At 33.0% G+C, this 22,657-nt stretch overlaps 1 protein-coding gene across 1 annotated transcript; it reads left to right on the top strand.

Annotated features, from left to right (window-relative positions):
* The first annotated feature begins 3,763 nt into the window (after positions 1-3,763).
* On the top strand, positions 3,764-20,882 carry LOC123542991 (atypical kinase COQ8B, mitochondrial-like). The gene is made up of 14 exons (XM_045329052.2): positions 3,764-3,922; positions 8,141-8,362; positions 9,576-10,100; positions 10,474-10,540; positions 11,392-11,472; positions 13,711-13,836; positions 14,076-14,161; positions 14,531-14,671; positions 15,493-15,574; positions 16,096-16,189; positions 17,014-17,155; positions 17,542-17,649; positions 18,072-18,224; positions 18,589-20,882. Exons 2-14 carry the CDS (start codon positions 8,168-8,170, stop codon positions 18,934-18,936), a joined length of 2,148 nt encoding a protein of 715 aa, XP_045184987.2. The 5' UTR covers positions 3,764-3,922; positions 8,141-8,167; the 3' UTR covers positions 18,937-20,882.
* Positions 20,883-22,657: the final 1,775 nt, after the last annotated feature.

The raw sequence follows: 22,657 nt of genomic DNA, 5'->3' as shown, positions 1-22,657 counted from the left end.
TCACATAAAAGTTGTGGCAGATCTACGTAATGAAAGTAACGTGTGTGTTGGATTGAAGTGGTCATACACATTCTATTAAGATTTTTAAGTAACATCCCCAAAACATTTAGGTCATTTTGAAACTATATGGACATAACGTAGGGTGGCAGTATGTTCAGTAGTACATGCAAACGTATGAAGGGTAATTCTACGTTCCCAAAATTAAAATTCCAATGCCAGTCTAATTATTGTCTGCAAATATTTGGTGCTTATTGGTCGCATTCTTGTGCGTATACTGCTTAAAGTGGCGATACAATACACAGAGAGAATAACAACTGTCATGGTTACATGAATGAGCAGCATCAAAGATGAGATGCGAATTACTACATCACTAACCAGTCTATAAGATTTGATAACAGATCTCAGTAATTATAACTAGTGACCTGGCTAGGATATTAACTTTATTTCAAAATCTTGAAGACTTAGTTTGTGGACAAGAACGAATACTGATGAACTTAGTGAAAACTAAATCATGTTTAACTCTGAACACCAGAGGACACTAGTAAAAGCAGCTCTGGGAAAAACAGGATGTTGTTGGACTTTAACCCAATAGGTAACCATATGGGAAGAGCCTGTGTTATACCTTGCCACCTTTGATGCTGGACGAGGTAATAGAAAAAAACGAGTAAATATTATTTGTAGTATTTAGTGCATTTAAAATTGCACGCATTAAAAAATAATTTCTATATAGCTTGAAAAGATGAACCTCCTGAATAGATGTGACCCTTGAGGTCTATATAAAGTGACATTTGTATATCAGTTATTTTTTAACATTTAAAAACATTTTTTTCTTTCAGCAACAGTCTTCACACAATCACCACTCTCTTGTTGTGTCGACGTTGTTAAGCCTGATGGGAAATCAGCAGAGGGAATTGGGCAACTTCAAAATACAATCTGTTATCGCCTCCCATGAAAGCAAGATTAGTATAAAGGGTATGATATTTATTTTTATTGTTATGTTTAGAATCAAGTGCATTGTATTTGTACAACACTATACTCTCTTTGATAATTAATGAAGTGTAGACAAATAAATGAGAAATTTAAATGTTTAAAAATAACACGAGTAATTTAGATTTATATTGAGTATTTCAAACAGCATCAGTAGTCTCCTCAGTTAAATATTACTTCGGAGTGCATTTTCATTTTATTACAAAATATAATACACTGTACTTTAAATAATATGCAGACACAGAAGATGCTTCTATCATACTAACTACACCAGAAACTGTACAGACTATGGTTTAGGAAACTGCTTCTTGGCATCATATATTGGATATGTTTGGTGGCTTGTGATGAAGCACATTGTGTCTCAGAATGGTATTAATATAATGAGAAATCTTTATCAGTTGTCAATAAGAATGTTTGAACATTTATAACAAGCAACATTTCTTACATGCATCTTTTTACCCCGAATTATATATTAATAAGATTTTCATCATAAACCAACAACATTATTTTAACAACACTAATTCCGGCTTTTCACCGAAATGACCATGTAGCAACTTTTCTGTTGTTATTTTTCGCTAAACACAATGCGCAATGTTTTTTTGTCAAAACCATACGACATGAAAATCAATGTCTAGAACTCCCTAAGCAAAATATTTTCCTTTTAAGAATATTCGAAAGTGTGCCTAAGGAACGATCTACCAGCAGCTGTTGCTGAGGCCCCTTCTTTGGCATTTTTTAAGAGCGGGCTCTCCCACCTGATCTTCTAAGGGGACACCCTTCCCAGTTACGAATAAAGCTTTCGCAGGACGGACTCGAGCTAGGTCGGCGGGGCCTTGTGCCCTGGTACCGCCACGGAAGCCAAATTGGTCTTGTCCTGATGGACGTGAAAAGTAACTGGGTACAATTCTTCACAGTTCTAACTTTCGTCTATCTGCAACCAATCTTGACAGAGATGTAAACTTCTAGCTTTCACTATTTGCAGTTTTCTTTCACTTTCTCTTTTCTTGCGCACCATAAAAGAAATACCAAGTCTGACAGTTTGGCATAATGATGCAGATGTAGGGCTAAACCAGGAATATATAAAAGTGACTAAGATAGAAAAATTCAAAATAATTTAGGCATCATGGCATCAACTCTTCGAAATGAATGAGAGCGTGTAAATAACCATTTTGTGACATGGAAGATAAAAATTTTCGAAATAATTTAAGGATCATGGTATTAACTCTACGGAGTGAATGCGAGTCTGTAACTGTAACCATTTTTGACAATGTAATTCATTCCGTAGAGCGGATTCCCTGGGGTGTTAAGCAGGAGATTGCTACATATTCATCTAAGATTAAGAATAAAGTAACCTCTCATAACTTTACTTTTTAAGACATTCTTAAACTTCTATAATTAAAGGGACCACTAAGTGCAAGTGCTCCTAGTCCTATCAATAAGACCTGACATAACATATTTTAACATTTTGACGTCTATCGGTTATGTCAGGTCTTATCGGATCGCCAATTATAACATGTAGTGAGAAGCGAACACACTTCATGTCGCCTTTAAACTTCAAATTACGAACAAAATTTCGAAATAAAAGTTACTTTTCATGTATAAATATCGAGTTGTTTCTTTCCACTGTATGTATCGCCGTGTATCTCTTGTTATGGTGTGCAACATTCCGAATGTTGTGTAAACACAGTTTACTTTGAGAATCAATTTTAGACGAAATATTTTCCCTCTAGATCACTTGACAAATAGTTCACGTGGAAAATTGTTTTCATCTCAGTCGCTTCAAAATATATTATAACCCGCTGAATATGCTTGAAAAATGGCGGAATGTGTATTGAAAACTGTACAAAATTGACACATATTGGATATAACAGGTTTTAAATGTAAATATAAACGATATATTACTAGAATACGATAAATAACGGTAGGCTAAACCAAAGAGCTATAAAAATAAATAGATTGGCAACTTGAAAGGCATATAGAGCAAATCTCGCAAACCTCCCGTGACAAAAAAACGAGATCTCGTTTACCGAAAGTGGCGCTTTCTCCACGCGCCATTTTGTATGCGAAAGCAATTATTCATCGGTAAAATAATTATCACCGTATGACCACGCTTCTTTCGATGACAAAAAAAAAAAAACGTGTACTTCGTGTCTTAAGACCATTTCACATTAAACTAATTTTGTTTTAGAAGCTAACATGTATTTTAAATGTAGTTTTAAAGGTACAAATTGTAACTCCATGCTCGCTGATGTTTGTTTTTAGTAAGATAACGCCGAATCACGCTCTGACACGAGCTCACGCGAGATTACAGCCAGTTGCCATTCTGTGTATTTTATACTTCTTTGGCTAAACTGTTTAAACCTGCGTACATCGTATATTTTAGGTGTGAGAAAATGCTACATTCTACTGATTAGGGCCCTTTTAGACGTTACAATGCAGATTGAAAATGAAATGTAAAATAATGAATGTTGAAGTTAAAATGAGGGCTGAGCATGTACACGTCTAATATTTTGGACTAAAGTGCTCCCTGAAAAATATAATGGAATTTTTTAGCCTCGCGAAAACAAATGATAATTTTAATTTTCTGTTAATTCACATTTCAATTAAGATTAATTAACAACTGAAAAAAAACATATCTAATGTTATACGCTTTGAAATTGCCTGCTTTTTTGTCTGTAAGACAACCACATACTTTGAAAATACTTGGCAAGTCGCGGGAAACAAATCTGACCTTCACCCTTTTAACCACACAATCTCGAATGTGTAGTTGATGAGGATAAACCCAAAGGTAATCCGACAGTTGTATTGTGTAAGTCAACATACCTCTTACACAAGCATGTTTGCACGTTTAGTAGTTGTGTGACTTTAACAGAATATTACGCAAGTGTAATTTGTTGCAGACTTGAAGAAGTGCTATTGAAATTTCAAACTGCAGGTAAGCAAACATTTTTCTTCTCTCCTTACTCGAATATATCTTGATCAGATCTTACTTTCAGTTTCACCTTCACTTCAAGTTCATGAGCTAGCAGTCTGCATTAGTATGTTTTCAAATTGAGATTTTAACTTTTACTTTAGCTTGCTGTTATAAGACAAAAAACCACGAAATATTATTTAGCTACTTGTCTGTGTCATCCAGTTAGTCCAAGTAACAGGATGTTTAGGGCAACCAATAGACAAGCTTATTGTCGCTGAGTGGCTGCTTTTTAATCAGGCTGGGCACATCTCACAATCAGGGTAAATTACCTCGTTCGGGGTAATATACCCTGATCGGGTTACAACTAGAACAATAGAAAATCACAAAAAATTTGATATTTCTTTTTACTTTAAAGTGCTAACATAAATATTTTTACTAAAGCTTTATATCATCATTACAAATATGCCTATGTAGGTATCAAGTCAAAACGTCCCCTAGTCAAAACGTCCCCTAGTCAAAACACCCCCCATTTTGGTCAAAACGTCCCCCATTCAGTTTAAAATTTGGTCAAAACACCCCCCTAATATTATTTTGTATTATTCTTAATTCTTTTTAATTAATTCATATATTTTATTATCTTTTCAATTTGAAACTTATGGATTATGTACTGATAATGCACAAAATTGATTTATTAGCACCTAAAATAATGCAATCAACACCTATCAACTATACATGGTTGTGCATTAATTGAGCTGTGGGCTTAATATTAATAGGTGTCATAAACTCAGTAATCATGGTAATAAGGTGCGAACATTTGTGAAGGGAAAATCTTTTCTTCTATACAATCAATATTTGTATAGAAAGAACAAAATGCTGATCAGAGTTATAACTTTATTTATAAAACATTAATAAAACATCAGAACAGTCACAACTGCATATTTACTAAGTAAAAATAACATCATACTATTCATTCACTGTTCTTCACCAAGAAGTCAAATTAACAATATCATATATTATTATTATTATTATTCCAGAGTTGTTGAGTGCCCTTTTCATATGAAATATACGGTCATGGGCACTTTACAATTAAACATGTGACATATTGCAGATATGTAGGAAAATCACAAAACATGGCATATGCAATCATAAAACTAAAATCTGAATAATTTGCTGTTCCAATGTTCGTAGTTAACTCCAGTCTTAGTGAACCATTCTGGGATCGTAAGTCTCGTTTTGGTTGGTATACATTCAACATTTTCTTGATATATACTGGACCTTTGTTATGTAATGCTTTATAGGGAAGTATTAGGTTTTTGAATTTGATTCTGTACTCTACAGGCAGCCAGTGGAGATCTATCAGGATAGGAGTAACATGGTCATAGCAGGACGATTTTTGTGATGAGGCGGGCTGCTGTGTTTTGAACGTGCTGCAGTATTTTAAGATTTGTTTTCGGTATTACATGCAGCAGCACGTTACAATAGTCCATCCGTGATGTTACTAGGGAGTTTACTAGAGATTTTTTTTGCGTCAGTTGTTAGATATTTTCTTATGTGATTAATTTGTCTGATCTGACCATAGCACGATCTGGATACCGAGTTTATGTGCTGTTCCATGTCTAGATTTCGTGTCAAGAATATCACAATATTAATTCAAAGTGTTCCAGTTACACAATATCAAGAAGTCCAATTCACGTCTATGCTAGTTAATGTTTTTATCACAATTATTCCTCATCCTGAACTGTGGTGGTGAGCCTTGGTTTGTAAACCAGGTGCTCATCTCTTTTAGCAAGGAACTTGCCGACATACCTCCTGTACGGTAGCTGTAAAAGACATAAGAATTATTTATAGGAGATGGAAATCACAAATTGTGCCTAAGTAACTGAAAAAAATATAGTAAGAAAATGAAATGACTGAAAAGAATGTTAATACCTTTTTACACAAACTATAAATGATAATACCTTTTTTACACAAAATGCCTTCGGTGACTTACTAGCATTGTAATTCTTGAAATAGTGAAGATAATTACTTCGAATTTTAAGATTTGAAAAATAAAAGAAAGTTATTAATGAATATTTTGCTATCTTAATTCTGATTTTTGTCACTAATACAGGTTTCCTATATTTCTTCATTATATCATGATTTCTTTTTAATTCTAGTACTTGTAAATAAATATTTATCATTTATTTCTCATTTGTTTTTACTAATCAATTCAATATACAGAATCTGTTGATTGAATTAACACCTATTGTAATCTGTGTCTGTTATAACACATTATCTCCTCTGATTGGATTAACTTGACAGTGCATTGATTACGTGTATATTTGAATTTGTTTGCTTTTCATAATGCGATTATGATCTGTATATTGTTTTTTTTTTCTTTCTGACCAGATTTTCAATATTTTATAAAATAAAATAAAGATATTATTAAATGGTAAAAGGTAGTTAATCAAATTTTGGCTGAAAATTACATATTTGCCAAAAAAGTAGTTAGTCAATTTGGAATATGATAAGTATTCCACTAAAGACATTTACTAAAGTCTAGTAATTCAAGTAATCAATAATAATAATAAAATGAATATAACTTACCTGTGTCACAGGTTCTGTGTTGCTGTTGCCACACGAGTCGCAGGCAATGGCATGTTGACGCGGTTTGACTTTGTTCATATACACTTAATGTAAGGACACTTCATTTTTAATAGTTATAACTTTTTTCACATTATTTAATTGTTGTGCAATTATACTTTTAGATACCTGTTTACAAACAGCTTGTTTGATCCATTAACACTTTGTCTTCATGCAGTTGTAACAATTTCATTTATAACATAACAACATTATAATTTCATTTAATTTTATTAATAAATAACAGAAACATCACTCTTGCACAATATAACATCAGATAATTTCACAACATTTAACATTCTAAAACTAATGGTTTACAATATTCTAATTTAAATCTATGCCTGTAAAACAATATAATGAACATTATAATCTAATAATGTTTACCAAATTAACTTAAATAATATGTATTTACATATATAATTTTAAGGGGGGTGTTTTGACCTGGTAATTTTTGGAAGGGGGGTGTTTTGACCAGAAAAGGGGGACGTTTTGACCAAAATGGGGGGTGTTTTGACTAGGGGACGTTTTGACTAACATCCCCTATGTACCATTTTATCAATTTTGCATATGTTAAAAAATGGTGAAAATCGGAAATTTTTACAACAAAAATCTGTTAAAAAATTATCATATTGTCAACTGTTTATATCATACAAAGTTGACCCGAGAATATAAGCATTAGCACTTCCGTAATAAAAAAGTTATCAAACATTTTGTACTTTTCTATTGTTCTTGTTTTACCCCGATTGGGGTATATTACCCCGAACGAGGTAATTTACCCTGATTGGGAGATGTGCCCAGCCTGTTAATTTCTGACATTTGCCGCCACCGTTTTTTTTTTCAGTTGGACCATCACAATATAAAACAAACTGCATGCATCTGATTAGTTCGATGTTGGGAATGAATATGACTGCCAGTTTAAAGTGAAATTTGGCTTATTTTCTATTGTCATGTATGACAAAATGATGTTGACACCTTGTCACTTTAATTTTATATATCTAATTTTAACCTAATAAAATCAGTTTGAATTGTAGGGACAAAATACAGCTTTCTGCAGAATCCTAAGGGTTATAATATAAAACAAACATGGGTTTAAACACTGATACCAGCAAAAAAAGAAAGAAAGAAAATCTGAAAAATGGTCATTAAATATCCATGAAATCTGCGTAATTATATACTGTAAAAGCAAATATTTTCGATGGGTCAAAATTTCGCGAATTTGAAAATCAGAGTATGTTCGTGAGGTTTAATATTCGCGAAATTGTAAAAATGGTATCCTACTTGTGTTTGAATTATACTAATGGTGAATATTTATGTGAGGATTAATTTTTGCAAGATGTAGGGCCTCGAGAATATAGCAAAAATTAAACCCTTGCGAAAATTTCTGCTTTTACAGTTAAGCATCATATGATTTTGATAATTATATAATTGAACTTAAGTCTTTCTGAATAAGTATGCATTCTGTCAAAAATTTAAAAAAGCATCAGCTATTTAGCCAAATATCTCTTTTTGCATATACATGTGTATCAATTATTTCATTATTATTAAATTTATTTTCAAAATGTAAATATTTAAATAACATGTACTTGTCCAATAAACTCTGTACCATGGTTATTCTTACAGAGATACATCTACTGAGTTGGCAAGAGTATGGCAGGACGGGGAGACTTAGCAGGCTTCATCAAAGGGTTGAGTCTGATTCGACAGGCGCTGGTGGAGACACAGGGGAACGAGGTCAGACGTGCCTGGAATAATTCTAGTCTTAAAACAGCAGCAGAAAAAGCTGGTTCTAATATACAGGAAAATATTAGTAATCGACAGGCTGCCAATCTGTCTGAAATACCAGTAAGTTTAGGTTTATAACATTTAGGTTAAAACTTGATTTTGCAAGACATAATACCTGTAAGACTTAAAAGTAAACTTAAATGTTCAAAACTTTTATTGTTATATTTTTTACACTTTGATTTTTATGTTTGATGAATATACATGTATCGTGTAAAGCAATAATTATTTTTAAAGAAAGGAAAGGTAAGTCCACATGCATGATGACATGTTGCATACATCACTCACAGACTTCATGTCAGTTACCATGTTATTTTTACACGTCCTTGTTTAAGTTCTGGTAGGATTTAGCTGTAACTGTAGTCAGAAAGTGGTTTGAATTTCTTGTAATAAGCAATAAAATGAACAATTACTAGACTAGGAGCCAAATACTTATAACACTGAGATTTTTTTTATATTTTACTTGTACAAAGTGAGATTTTCTTTCACCGATGACATAAGTCTGTCTCTTTTCATTTTAAGGTAGTTCTGCATGTTTGGATCGAAATTTTTTCTACAATGTAGAATTTGATTAAACTCTGATTTTTCAAAACTTCAGAATATACCTAGAAAATTCAGCAAATAAAAAGGATAGGGTCGTGTGCTTGATTTTTTGCTAGACTGATTTGAAAATTTCGGACTTCGCGCAAGTTTTCATAATGGGAGTCTATGGGAAAACAGTAACTTTCATAACATTTTTGCGAATAGAAAATTTTCCACAATGTAGATTTTAATGAAACATCTCACAGTCGTAAATAAACATATGGCCTATAATATAGTGAAATAAAATGTATAGGTCCGTGTGCTTATTTCTAAGATATTTGGTCATGATTAAAGTGAACCACCTATTTGAAGCTGATTTTAAGACATTATTTTGAATTATTTAACGTGTCAGATGTTTTAATATCATATTTTAACTTTAGAAAGATAGAGACTGTTACAATTTAATAAATTTATTCACAGGTTGCCTTTAATTCATAAACTGATTTTTATTTCCGTACGCCGAATCCAGGCTTTATTCTACGTTTTCCGGATAAATGACGTTACGCCATCACTTCCGGTTTATCAAACATGCAGAACTACCTTAATAGTAATTATTAACTTTATTTAGAACTCCTTGTCCTACAATTGACCATTACTTTCATGTGACCATTTTTGTTTCACTTCAGTACTGCCATTACTGTTTAATGTTTAAGTATATGTTTATTGATGTATAAATCACTATAATCAATTTCAGAAAAAAGTAAAAGACACAGTATCTTTGATGTACTCGCAGGCATCAGTGGCAGCTCGTGCTTTCAAAGAAAGCTCAACATCACAAGATAACTCACAATTCACTGGAATGCCAGAAAATTTTACTCAAGATTTTGATATACCTAGTCCAATCATTGACAGTGAAGGAAAATATCAAAAGGATGTGTCATCAGGAGGTGGGGCTTCTACAGCCAGTCAGAAAGTAGATACAAAAACAGATGACATTAGTACTAAGAATTTGAATATTTCGCAGACCTCAACTCAAACTGAAAGTGCATTTCAAACTGAACAAGGTACACCATTTGCTGGTAACATGGACATTATTCCTCCAAAAGAAGACCCTGTGGTTTCGAGTAAAGAAACTCAAGAACCTTTAAAGAAAACCACCATGCCTAAGGACTCTGTAAAGAAAACAACCTCTGTGCCAAAAACCACAGCAGCTAGAAAATCTATCTCAAGTTGGGATATAACAAAAAGGAAAGAAATTCTTAGTAATTTCAAACCACAGGTTAGTAAATAAATTAAATATTGTAAGCGTAAATTTGGTAAAATAGTCAAATCTAACTATTAAGACTTAGTAAATTTAAATAGGCTAAGAATGTTATGAGACAAGTGATGATAATGTTGGGTATACCTGTACTATTATGAAAACTCTGTCTCATAGATAAGAAAGTGGAAGAAATGTAACAGTTTAGGGTAATATACACACTGTTACATGTTATTACTATTTTCTCAAACCACAGAGGTCAGCAAAATTAAATGGTTTCACAGTACTATACAGCTGTTCCTCTGTTTCTGGTCTGCCTCGTTTTGGTTAGTATGCAAGGTATACTTCTACATTTATCTGACCATGGATATGTAAATATCTTCTGATGTTTCAGCTGAGTGATAGAGCACAAGAGAGAAAAGTACCATCGTCCAGAATTGGCAGAGTTTATACTTTTGGCAGTAAGAATTTGCAATTTATAGATTTGTTACACAATGTATGTTAAACAACACCTTCAAGGAGAGACTTTCTCTCCACAAAGACCTATATTTTCTTTCCCATTAGACATAATCACTAGTTAATTAATTTCTACAGAGCTTAGCAGAATAGGGAGAGTTCAGATCTACAGATCATGAGGTCTTGAGTTTGATCACTTAGGGGAGGCATAGGTTCTTCATGATGATTTGATTAAAGACGTGTCTCAATTCATTTTGTGCTCTATGTCTGGTTCATGTGGAGAAGTTAGCAGTTACTTGTAGTGAATGAATAAGTACCAGAACAAAGTCCAGGAACATTGGTTATGTAAACTTTGCACAGTTACGTTACCAAAATACTGTTGAAGAATGGCACAGAATCGAAACAATTTCTGCAGACTAACAACCACTGTACAACAAACACAGTATAGACTTCTCAGTGATGTACAGTCTGAAGAAGCAGCACTGTTCTCTTTAGTTACACAGATTACACATGATTGAAGTTTTTGTTTTTTTTTCATGTTTTTATCTTGTCACAAATTCAGACTGATTTTAATTTTATGTTGTCTGTATTTCTTAAATGTTTGTATAAAATTTAGCACTTTTTTGGGTATTGTCACCTTTTGGCAGTGTTGAAGACTTTATTTGAGGAAGTCACTTAGATGTTTGAGGAGTCATGTTTTACAGACCCAAGCCTGTGCCTGAAATTTTATCAGTAAAACTAAGTCTAAAAAATAATCTCCTCAGTAGTGTAACCTTCGTTACAACTAAAACTAAAGTTTGAATGACATGGTGTATAAATCATTTAGTACATGCATGTCCTACATGTTTCTTTACAGGAATGGCTGCTGGACTGGGATTTGGAGCTGTGTCAGAGGTAACGAAGAGGTCACTGGGACTGGATGGAAAATCTGGAGCAGGTAAATTTCTTTGTTGCTATAATCCATTCAGATATATTTCTAGTTAGTGGAATAGCAATTTAATGTGTGTCAGTATATCTGCCTTTATAGTCAGTAGGAAGTCTGTTTCACTGAAACTTATAATTGAATTTAAAGAATATAAATAATAGACATTTGTACATAAGCTTTAGATAATGTACACAATTTTTTCTAATTTCATAGAACAGTTTTACTTGTTCCAAAATAAACATCGCGACATCATGGCATTGTGCACGATGTTAGTGAAATTCTTGCTTGTCTGTAGGTATTCACCCAGAGTCACCATTGACGTCGTTGTCGTCTTATCACAGTCACCATTGCATATATCGGATTTAAAAGTCACAAAAGGCTTCTCTGTCATGAAATAAAGCATGATAACTCTTATTTGAACTTATACAAATTAGGGTCCTTTTATGTAAAGAAAATATGGTGAAAGTAGCAGTCAGGCTCTGTCTCAGTAACATTAAAATGTGTCAGATTGGAACTTCATGAAAAGCTGTGTAGTCACCAAACCTACTAGATGAATTAAATGTAAATTAAGACCCTTTAAAGGGTTAGAGTTTTGACTACAATTAACTAAAGTAGCATGCATATGTATTGGATTCCCAGCCATCAAACCTAATTAGACAACTCTTTGTTGAATTCACAAATTATTTCCCTTCTTTTACTTAAAGATTAAAAGATTCAGTTAAAGTTTTGCGTGCAGCTAAACATCAGTCAGGGGTGTAACTGTTTCAAGTTATCGCAAGTTTATATCCCATTTGAGTTATTGCTTAAACTTCCATAACTTGTTTCAGTTATCATAAAATATTACAAAGGCCTCCTGTGCCAATTCCTCATTTTGAATGAGACTAATACAGTTATTTCCTGAATCCTTGACCTTTTATCTTTCCAGCTATGCAGTAAAACTTTTTACACAAGGCTGAGTTTTATGAGGCTAAAGTTTTATGCAAAAGTTTTAAAGCTTATATAAAACTCTTAATACCCCATTATGCTTATCAGGTCATGCTCAGACTAAAAGAGAATTTGATTAACCACAGTTTGCTATTAATTTCACTTTAAAGGTCACTTTGTGAGAACAGCAAAAAAGACTTTTTTTGAATAACTTACCTGAGTTAACTATATTTTATAACTACTACAGGTTATAAAATGCTTGAAAAAGTAACTGAAATAGGTTACATAACTTAAAGCAGTTACACCCCTGACTGAACATCAAGCTGTATCTTAGAACACTTGAATATATCAGACTGAAACTTCTTAGAAGGCTTCATAGTCAATACACCAATTCATATATAAAAAAATAAAAATAATTATCTAAGTTAAATAACTCTTGTTTGGATAATCGATTAAATTTAAATTATGGCCCCTTTTAGTGGAAGTTTGAATGCAGCTTACTATCAAGCTGTATCTCAGAAACATCTACACATTTTATTGGATGGAAACTTAAGACAAGACATTTTTCTCATCAATCATACTTACAAGTTGGAGAACACGTGGTGTAAATCAATTCAAATTTTGGCCCTTATTTGCATGTGTTGTTATCATTTCAGTAATAAAAAAAAAAATTATAATAATTTGTAATAAGGCTTTTGTTTGACATATAATTTGTTAAGAAGTTAAACATACTGTCTTATGGATAGCTCTTGTTGTCGAGCCCTCTTGCGGTGAGCTCGATATAGTCGCCACTTTCGGTGTATGTGCATCCGTCCGTGCATCCATGCATGCATCTGTCCGATTTTGTCCGGACCATAACTTTGACATGCATGGACCAGTCTTGTTTATATTTGGCATGAATGTTTACCTCAGTGAGAAGGCTTGTCATGCGCAAAACCCATGTTCCTATCTCAAAGATCAAGGTCCCAGTTGGAGGTCAAATGTCAAATTAAAATTTGTCCGGAGCATTTCTTCTTCATGCATGGTGGGATTTTGATGTTACCTGGCATGAATGTTCACCATTACGAGACGGAGAGCCATACGCAAGAACCAGGCCCCTAGGTCCAAGGTCAAGGTCACACTTGACAGCTGGCAGGCTTGACATTCTACCAGTGGGCATACTTGTTTTTATTAATACTCTTTAAGATAAAAAAAAATGTTCTAACAAAAGGACCAAACTCAGATTAACAATAAGTATGTTTGAATTACATAAACATGATAAATGATTGAATAAAACTGTAAAAACCTCATTCCACAGAATTTAATCATTTATTTTATATTTTGTAGAAGTAGGGGAGACAATCATGCAAAGCAATCTATTTCTGAGTGAAGCCAACATGAACCTGATTGTTGATACACTGTGTCGAGTCAGAGGAGCAGCCCTTAAACTGGGGCAGATGCTGAGTCTTCAAGGTAAACTGGAGTTACATTTTCTTGTTTCATTATGAAAGCAAGTTTCGTAGAGCTAGACTTTGTTAATACATGTATTTGGTTTTATTCATTCCTGCTGGGATGATGTGGAAGCTTGAAACAAATTTTCTGGAGTTAATAAAAAAAGAACCAGGATATATAACAGCTTGATATTTGTAGGGATAGACATCAACCAATTTACTTATTTATGTAATACAATTATGTGTTGTTTTTTCATTTAGATGATTCACTGATCAGTCCAGAGTTACAGAAGATTCTTGAACGTGTCCGACAGAGTGCTGATTTCATGCCTGTATGGCAAATGGAGGTACGTCAGATCTTCATCAGTCTGTAAATATTTCATTTTAATTCAGAAATGGCTCTTTATATGGTAGTATTTAATACTTTCGTTACTAGTTCACCAAGTTTCTGGTTGCAGTATAATATGTGTCTATCTACACAACACATTTATGCAGATGTACGAAATCTAAGAATTTCAGGTATCAGTGAGATATCCAAGACAATATGTGAGCATTTACTAGTGGTTATAAACACTATTTCATTTTTGGTAGTTCTTAGGTGTTAAATTAAAAGAAAAGAGCATATAAAAGTAAGTTCTGTAAAATAATTGGCCTTACATCTTTCAGGTGCCATTGCAACAAATTGATTTTCTTATTTACATTGACTATAATTCCAGAGAGTTATGAAGAATGAATTTGGTCCAGAATGGAAATCCAAACTTGCCAGTTTTGATGAGAGACCATTTGCTGCAGCATCAATAGGACAGGTACACAAAGGTGTGCTGCATGATGGGAGAACTGTTGCTTTAAAAGTACAGGTAATACATTAGAACAATATTTGTATTAATTGTAACTGAAGTATATCTGCTTTACTTAACCTTTAGCCTGCTGCTAAGTTTCTAAAATGGACTGGTCCATCATTCAATTTGGGCAGTACCATTTATTCAAGGTGTGTTCACTGAAAATTTACTGACCAAATAGAAAACAGTGCACACCATAAACAAGCAGAGATCATTAAATATCATAAGGTTAGTTTTCCAAAATAGATTTATTGGAGCAATTTGCAGTTGTAATTTCTCTCCAAATTTAGATTTCATGTATTTGGGAAAGTTTCATTTTAAGCTTTCGAGTAGTAGTGCACTAAGTAAAAGCAAGACATGACTTCTTTATCTGTGATGATTTCATAACTGTGCACAGATTATTTTTACATTTACGTATTTGTATTATGTAAATTGCTTTAACAAGTTCTGTATCTGAGTACAAAATGAAACCCACCACTTCATATGACAATCTTTCAATGCAAATTATTAGTTTGTTCTCTAAGTACTGTTTGGCATGTGGATATTTTAATAACTATAAATCTTTTACAGGAATTGTTGCTACACTTTCTTCTTCCATGCCTTCATGATATTGTTGAAGTCCAAATTAATTAGTTAAGTAATTGGCAGGGTGAGTTGTAAATGGTACCCTTGTACAACTGATACCAAAATTTAGGATGTAACTGGCATTGCTTATTTTGTTGAACATTCCAAATACACATGCACTTCTGATTCTTTGAGTGTTCCGGAGACAGACAAGAAATATTCAGTAAAAAAATCTTATATCATGCTGCACTGATTACATGTGTTTATGATTTCAGTATCCTGGGGTAGCCAAGAGTATAGACAGTGATATCAATAACCTTATGTCAGTCCTCAGTGTCTGGAATGTCCTACCTAAAGGTGAGTGTCTGTATACAAAATATAGACAGTGATATCAGTAACCTTATGTCAGTCCTCAGTGTCTGGAATGTCCTACCGAAAGGTGAGTGTCTGTATACAAAGTATAGACAGTGATATCAATAACCTTATGTCGGTCCTCAGTGTCTGGAATGTCCTACCGAAAGGTGAGTGTCTGTATACAAAGTATAGACAGTGATATCAATAACCTTATGTCGGTCCTCAGTGTCTGGAATGTCCTACCGAAAGGTGAGTGTCTGTATACAAAGTATAGACAGTGATATCAATAACCTTATTTCCATTGAGGGTCACTAATAAACTCAAAAATTAATAATGTTTGTCCTCAGTGTCTGAAATGTCCCAACTTGAGGTAGGAAGTCAGTTTCATGATACTTTCACCAACATATAATTTTGTTGAATTACTGTCAGTTAGGCTTTTAACACTGTTTTTAATATGTGAACACATGTACATATAATTGCCTTTAAAATCGTGTTTTATTTGTATATGTTAAACATATTTACAGGTCTGTATGTTGACAGTGTAATAGAAGTTGCAAAGAAGGAACTAGCTTGGGAAGTGGACTACATGAGAGAAGCTGACTGCAGTAAAAAATTCAGGTACTATCGCATTTCCTAAAGTTCCCATAAAGTTGGTTCAGTTTTGTCTCGAAGGATAAAATCTTGCCTTGGTACTTGACAAAAGTAATATATTTGACTTGAGTTTCTAGCGTATAAAACTCAGTCAGCTTGACTAGAGCTAAAGTTACTTTGATTCCTGGACCAGGGAAATGTTGTTCTTTATGATTTGACAAAAGCTCTGCTGTGTATTGACATTCATCATCTATTCTGTTTTCTGTGGTGATGTTATTTATGCGTCTGAATAAGATCAGGCAAGTTTAAAACGCAGGCACACTAGAAGTCTATCTGAGCTCTAAATGTACCTGTTGCTAAAAATATCACAAAAGCAGGCTATGAATTGCAAGATTGGAAGCTCGCCACAGCATGTGTTCTTGGTGATGACTTGTTACAATTTGACAGAAGACAGAATGTCTGGTCATAAGTCCTTCACTTGCGAGTCCTAGGTTGTCATTCACTTGAGAAGAACAAAGCAGTACTGGTGCATAATCCTGAAACACTTAGGTTAACTGACCACATTACATTACTAAAAACATCTAGCAAATCGAAGTAAGAACTTTTAACATGTGTATTGAATTTTTGATCTGTGTACTTGAGTAAAAAAACAACAACTTTATTTCCTAGAATATCATTGCTGAATCTTGTAAAAGGAAGGTATTTGTTTATCTTCAGTTCAATATATAAAAGACTGGTGAAAAGAATTTCTGTTTTATTCGGATACATGTATTTCATATAGATAAAGACTAACCGTATGATATTTAATGATCTCTGCTTCTTCAGTAATATTTGTTATTTTCTTATAACAGGGAATTATTGAAAGACGATCATGCATTCTACATACCAGATAACATAGATGAACTAACTACGAGTCAAGTGTTAACCACAGGATATGTTGAAGGTCTTCCATTAGACAGAACATTTGAATTGGACCAAGATACCAGAAACTGGGTAGGCATTCATCTAAACAATACAGTCTCTGTATGCAGCATTTATACAAAGCAAAAACCTATCTATAGAGACAGACATTTTCATTCCAACAGATGTTTTTTTTTTATATAAATTGTCCACTCCAGAGCATCAATGTCTTTACAATAAATCTCCATTCTAACACTGGTGTTAATCTAATGAGGTTGAACAGTAATTTTGATAAATATTAACTATTTGGTTAAGTTACATGGTTTGATGTTTACGTTTCAGTTACTGTGCTTAGTAATATCTTATTTTGTCATTATAATGCAGAACTTTGCACTGTGTCAGTACTTACAGGTGGTGACAAAAGTACTGTCATTGTTTTTTTTGCAAGTGTACCTTACAACTTTTAACAATATTTACAGCTGGGTACAAAGTTACTAGAACTATGCCTCAGGGAACTGTTTGAATTCAAGCTCATGCAGACAGATCCAAACTGGTCCAATTTCTTCTACAACCCAGAAACAGAAAAGGTAAAATTAAAACATATCACAAGTCTTTTTTGTAAAACAAAAAAAAAACAAAATGGGACATGTGTCTGAAAATTCAAATGTAGTTAAATAGAATCTCATGATGTAAGTTATTGCAAGAGACTTGCTTTAATTGCTTGGAAAAAGTTAACGAGAGAATAATTTATCAGTATATTATAATGACTTAGGTCTTTTTGTAGATCCAGAATTGTTGGAAATTGGTCAGTAGCTGACATTCTGATTAGTAACTGTCTGAGATTTTTCCTTTGAAAATACACATTTACAACATAGCCTCAAACCCTTCATGTAACATGCAATAATTAGAGCTCATACATTTTGCAAGATTTTTATAAGTGTATGTTTGAAAAAAAAAAAACATTCTAGCAATACTACCCAATAATATACCTAAACAATATATTTGACAGATTGTTCTGCTAGATTTTGGGGCAACACGTGAGTTCAGTACAAAGTTTGTAGACGGGTATATCAGAATTATCAAGGCAGCATCTGATAATGACAGAGATGGAGTTCTGAAATACTCACAAGATCTCGGCTTCCTGACAGGATATGAATCTAAGGTTTGTATGACCTAAGCTTATTGTGTAGTTTTTACCCTGAAAGTTAACATTTTCTAGAAAAAAAATGAAAGATCTTAAACTTAAATCTCTTAGACACATCATGGAAGGCTAGCAGATTTTAAGAAAACTATCATTTTTATACGAATATTTTAAGAGGGAAATAGCAATTTTAATACCTGATAAATTTTCATGGTCATTAAGTTTGTGCAGGTGTTCTAAATTGAAGTAGAAAAAAGGAATTAGTAATTTTTCCCTAAAAAATTGATGTTTCAAAATTTTGTATTGGAAAGCATATATATAGCCATTAAAAGACTATTAAGAGGCAAAAAACAGTCAAATACATCAGTTATTCTTTTATTAACAGGAAATGGAAAAAGCACATGTAGATGCTGTCATGATTCTTGGACAAGCATTTCACTGTGACGGACCATTTGATTTTGCACAACAAGATACAACACGACGTATTCATAACCTCATCCCAGTCATGATGAATCATAGACTCACACCTCCACCAGAGGAGACTTACTCCCTTCACAGGAAAATGGCTGGATCGTTTTTATTATGTACAAAATTAGCGGCAAAAGTTGACTGTCGGAAACTGTTTGATCCAATATATGAAAATTATAAATTTGGTGAACCAACAAAAAATGAAAGTGTGGGAGAAAGTGAAAAAGGGCATTCTGGGGTTGAGGAAAATTTAGCTGTGTCATGATACATGTTGGTTTACAATGTGTTAAGTTTTAATGGGACAAACTATAAATACACACTAATGATGACAGCACAGCGACCAAATTGTTCGACAAAAAGTGTACTTCTGTATTTCATCAAAGAAGTGGTAGAATGGAAATAATATATAGCTGAAGCAAATTTAATTTGTAATTTTCAAAATCATTATAGCCTGCATAGACTTATTCTGGCTATGTGCTTCAGCTTGTAAAACTATTTTATGTGATGTATAACCTCGTTGTCATGTTTAAATGAATTATAAAACACTTCTGCTATATATTATTTCTAAAGTGAAGCACATGAGAAATAAATAATCAAGTGCTTATAATATCTATTCAGAATTCATGCAATAAGCGTTAAGATTGTTGCAGTGATGTAGTAACATAATTATTGTCTAGAGTATTAAATAAGAGAATTCAGGGATTTCATTGAAAGACCAGTCTTTCATAACAGGTGTGGAGTGCTTAATTCAGATTGTTAAATTGTTAATGTTTTTGCTGTACTTTGCAACCTTTGAGTAACATTTTATTCCTCAAGGGAGGTTCACTTATCTCACCATCTACAAATTTGTGGCATTTCTAATGGTCAAGAGACAAAGCCTACATATGGACAATATGATACCATATGGACTTAGTCATCATCAGTCGCATTACAAATGCTCACATTCAACAAACTCAGCAGTAAAAGTGAGGTCTACAAGATAAAATGATTACATGGCGTGTTGTTGACCAAGTATGGGATACAGGGATTTTTTTCCTTCTTTATAAAGTACCCCTAAAAGGACCTTTTCCCAATTGAGAAATGCAATCTTTTTTTCACAATTATCATCCAAAAATTCCCCGAATGACCAAATTAAGTTTGCATTTTGATGATTGCAGAAGGAAAACTTAGTTACATTGACATTCATCATGATTTAACCATTCAAACAGTTTGTTTGGTGATATTTACATGGAATTAAAGGAAGAAGCATTCTAAATGATGTTATTAATTAACTATAAAAATTCCCAATCTGAGTAAAAACACTGCTACTTTTCCCAATTTATCCGGTACCAGACCTTTTCCCAAAAGGGCAAAAACAATCACTGGGATATGTGCTGTGACTAAAATTTGTTACACTTGAGCTTCTGTCTTGACCAACATAGATTTCCTTGACAGTGTTTACCCTATATTCAGTTACCAGGATGCCATGTAGCTAATTATACTAAGAACATTGACAAATAAGAAAGAAAATATCTATCTTTGCAGGAGGTACTGGAGTTATATACCTGATGATACTGATTATGCTGCAGATTACATTTTTAAGCCCTGTAAATGAGTACTGGTAACAATAATTTACATGTTTATACTTAATTATACATCTGTACAAGCACATACATAGAATGTACATTAGTGATGCAAATGAACTATTTTAACTCGCAGCTGAAAAACAAGTTTGAGAAATAGTTTTATTGATATGTAGTAAATGTCATTATGTGTAAATGAGCTGTAATAATTAACTATTCTGAAATGTGTACAAAATCCACCTGCTGAATTGGACCAAGGCAAACAAAATTCTGCCTTTTTTTCAAACACATCCTTATTTTCAATTCCTTCTCTCTAAACATTGATAGTTACCACCTTGAAATTTGTTATTGTTTCAAAGTTGATATTTTTTAGATTTTAAAGTTATTATATAACAACATTAAGTTGTAGACTGTGTCTGCCTTGGTCAAATTGAGCAGAGGGATTTTGTCCTACACTCTGCATCTATCTATAAGCTACTGCTGATGGCAATATCTGTGTATGAGTGAGACTTCAGTATACTCATTTAATGTAAAATAATAGTGTTTGAATATGTTTCTGGTTGTAACAGATGTCAGAGACAATCTTAGTTATACATTGATGAATGTATAATAACTTGAAAAAATAATAAAAAAAATATTTGAATATGTTGACTGTGTTGGTGTGATTGTTTAATTTTCTGAAAACAAAGAGAAATTATGTGGTAATAATTTTATTTAAACTTTAAGGTAAAGTTAAGAATTGCAATTTGAAAAAAATAATATTGCCATGCAAAAATTGATATTCAAAAGAACAAAAGAGCAATATCATTCACCATAACTAGACAGTGAGCCTCATGCAGTCATTAGACTCCTAGTTCAAAGGTCAAAGTCTTACTGAGGTCAAAAATAAACATTTATTTTGTGTCTGCTCCATATCTGCCTTCAATAATGGGACTTTAACATAATGTTACACAAATGTCAGGCACAAGATACAGGCCCTGGGCTAACTCGTGTAAACAAACTTGTGAATTCAGAGACTTTGTGCATGGAGATCTTTAATGTTTGAACTATAACCTGTTGGTCAACTGTTTAAAACAACTTAAGTTTTTTTTTGTATTAAGGGTGAGAATTGTGATGAAAAAAAAGTAAGAGTAACCCCTCTAAATTGTAATTGATTGAAATTAAATGTTTTGGTGATATGAAATTCATGATACCTGATTTTGGTGATGTAATTTTCAGAACATGTACTGGAAAACAGTAGTGCAATCAAGTGCATTTTTTTGGTAAGCCTGTGATAATATAAATTTGTGTTTGTTGAAAATGCACAAATTCAACAATCAGCCCATTTTGAGAAAAAAAATGCAAAATGCAAGTTCAGATCTCTTTACAGTATAATGATTTAATGAATATTTACAAGATTAACAATAATAAATTTCTAGGAAAGCAAAATCATGTCTTGACTACTTGCAATATAACATACTGTATATATAGCATAATCACTGTTCTATCATTCGGTTACACTGCAGGTAAAAAAAAAGTTTTCTGCTCGTGTAACACTTTGTTTTGCATCCCTTGTTAGCCTGCTGGCAGCAAGTGATTCTGCCTTTGCTGATCAGTGTAGACCAAGATCAGGCTGATCATAGTCTGCACTGTTCGCTATTCAGTTTGTAAATTTTCAGTGAACACCCCTTGGAATAATAAATGGTATTGCCCAAATTGAATGATGGACCAGTCCAGTTTTAGAAGTTTAGCAGGCAAAGGGTTAAAATGTGTATCCTTTAACTGCTATAGACATCAACAACAGTGTGGTATTACATCCAAAATTAGGGACAGGTCAAGCATTTCAGGGTCTGAGCTCTACACAAGTCAGAAAATGTGAACTTTCCTATTCAGTTTCGTGCAGGCTGATCATGGTCTGCACTGTTTGCTATTCAGTTGAACACCATACATGTGTCAGTAATTAATTACTTTACAATTACTTTGATATTTTGTAATTACAATTTCATTTAATTACTCTAAATTTGCATCAGTAATTGATTACATTACATTACTTGTGCTCAAGTAATTATGATTACATTTGATTACTTTGAATATAACCATTTGTTTGGACAACAGAAATATAGGCATATATAACTGAATATATGATTTTTATCTTTATTTACAAATTTGATAATGCAACAAATAATTCATTCAATACTTCATTTCTGACATTGTATCTCACCGTAGGGTATCATTGCACTTTAAAATCACCATTAACCAGGGGCATTGTGTAAATTGTTGGTAGATCTATTAACTGCTAAATATCATATTTTCTCACCTGTACATAATACCGGAACCCACTGTAGATAATGTAGGTGACACAGTGATAATTGATCCTTATAAAGTTAAGGCTATAATAAGATGGCACACCTCTCAATTGTTTACGGATAATAACGAACTGAAATG

This window comes from Mercenaria mercenaria, chromosome 1 (genome assembly GCF_021730395.1).
Source record: "Mercenaria mercenaria strain notata chromosome 1, MADL_Memer_1, whole genome shotgun sequence".
NCBI classification, from domain to species: Eukaryota; Metazoa; Mollusca; class Bivalvia; order Venerida; family Veneridae; genus Mercenaria; species Mercenaria mercenaria.
This window is presented reverse-complemented; position numbering and strand designations above follow the sequence as displayed.

What these genes read in the sequence shown, in the direction of transcription:
- LOC123542991 (XM_045329052.2), top strand. Translation starts at nt 8,168, where the DNA reads ATGGCAGGACGGGGAGACTTAGCAGGCTTCATCAAAGGGTTGAGTCTG. An exon ending in GACTGCAGTAAAAAATTCAG is followed by an intron (nt 16,190 to 17,013) that starts GTACTATCGCAT and finishes TTCTTATAACAG; the next exon opens with GGAATTATTGAAAGACGATC. An exon ending in ACAACCCAGAAACAGAAAAG is followed by an intron (nt 17,650 to 18,071) that starts GTAAAATTAAAA and finishes TATATTTGACAG; the next exon opens with ATTGTTCTGCTAGATTTTGG.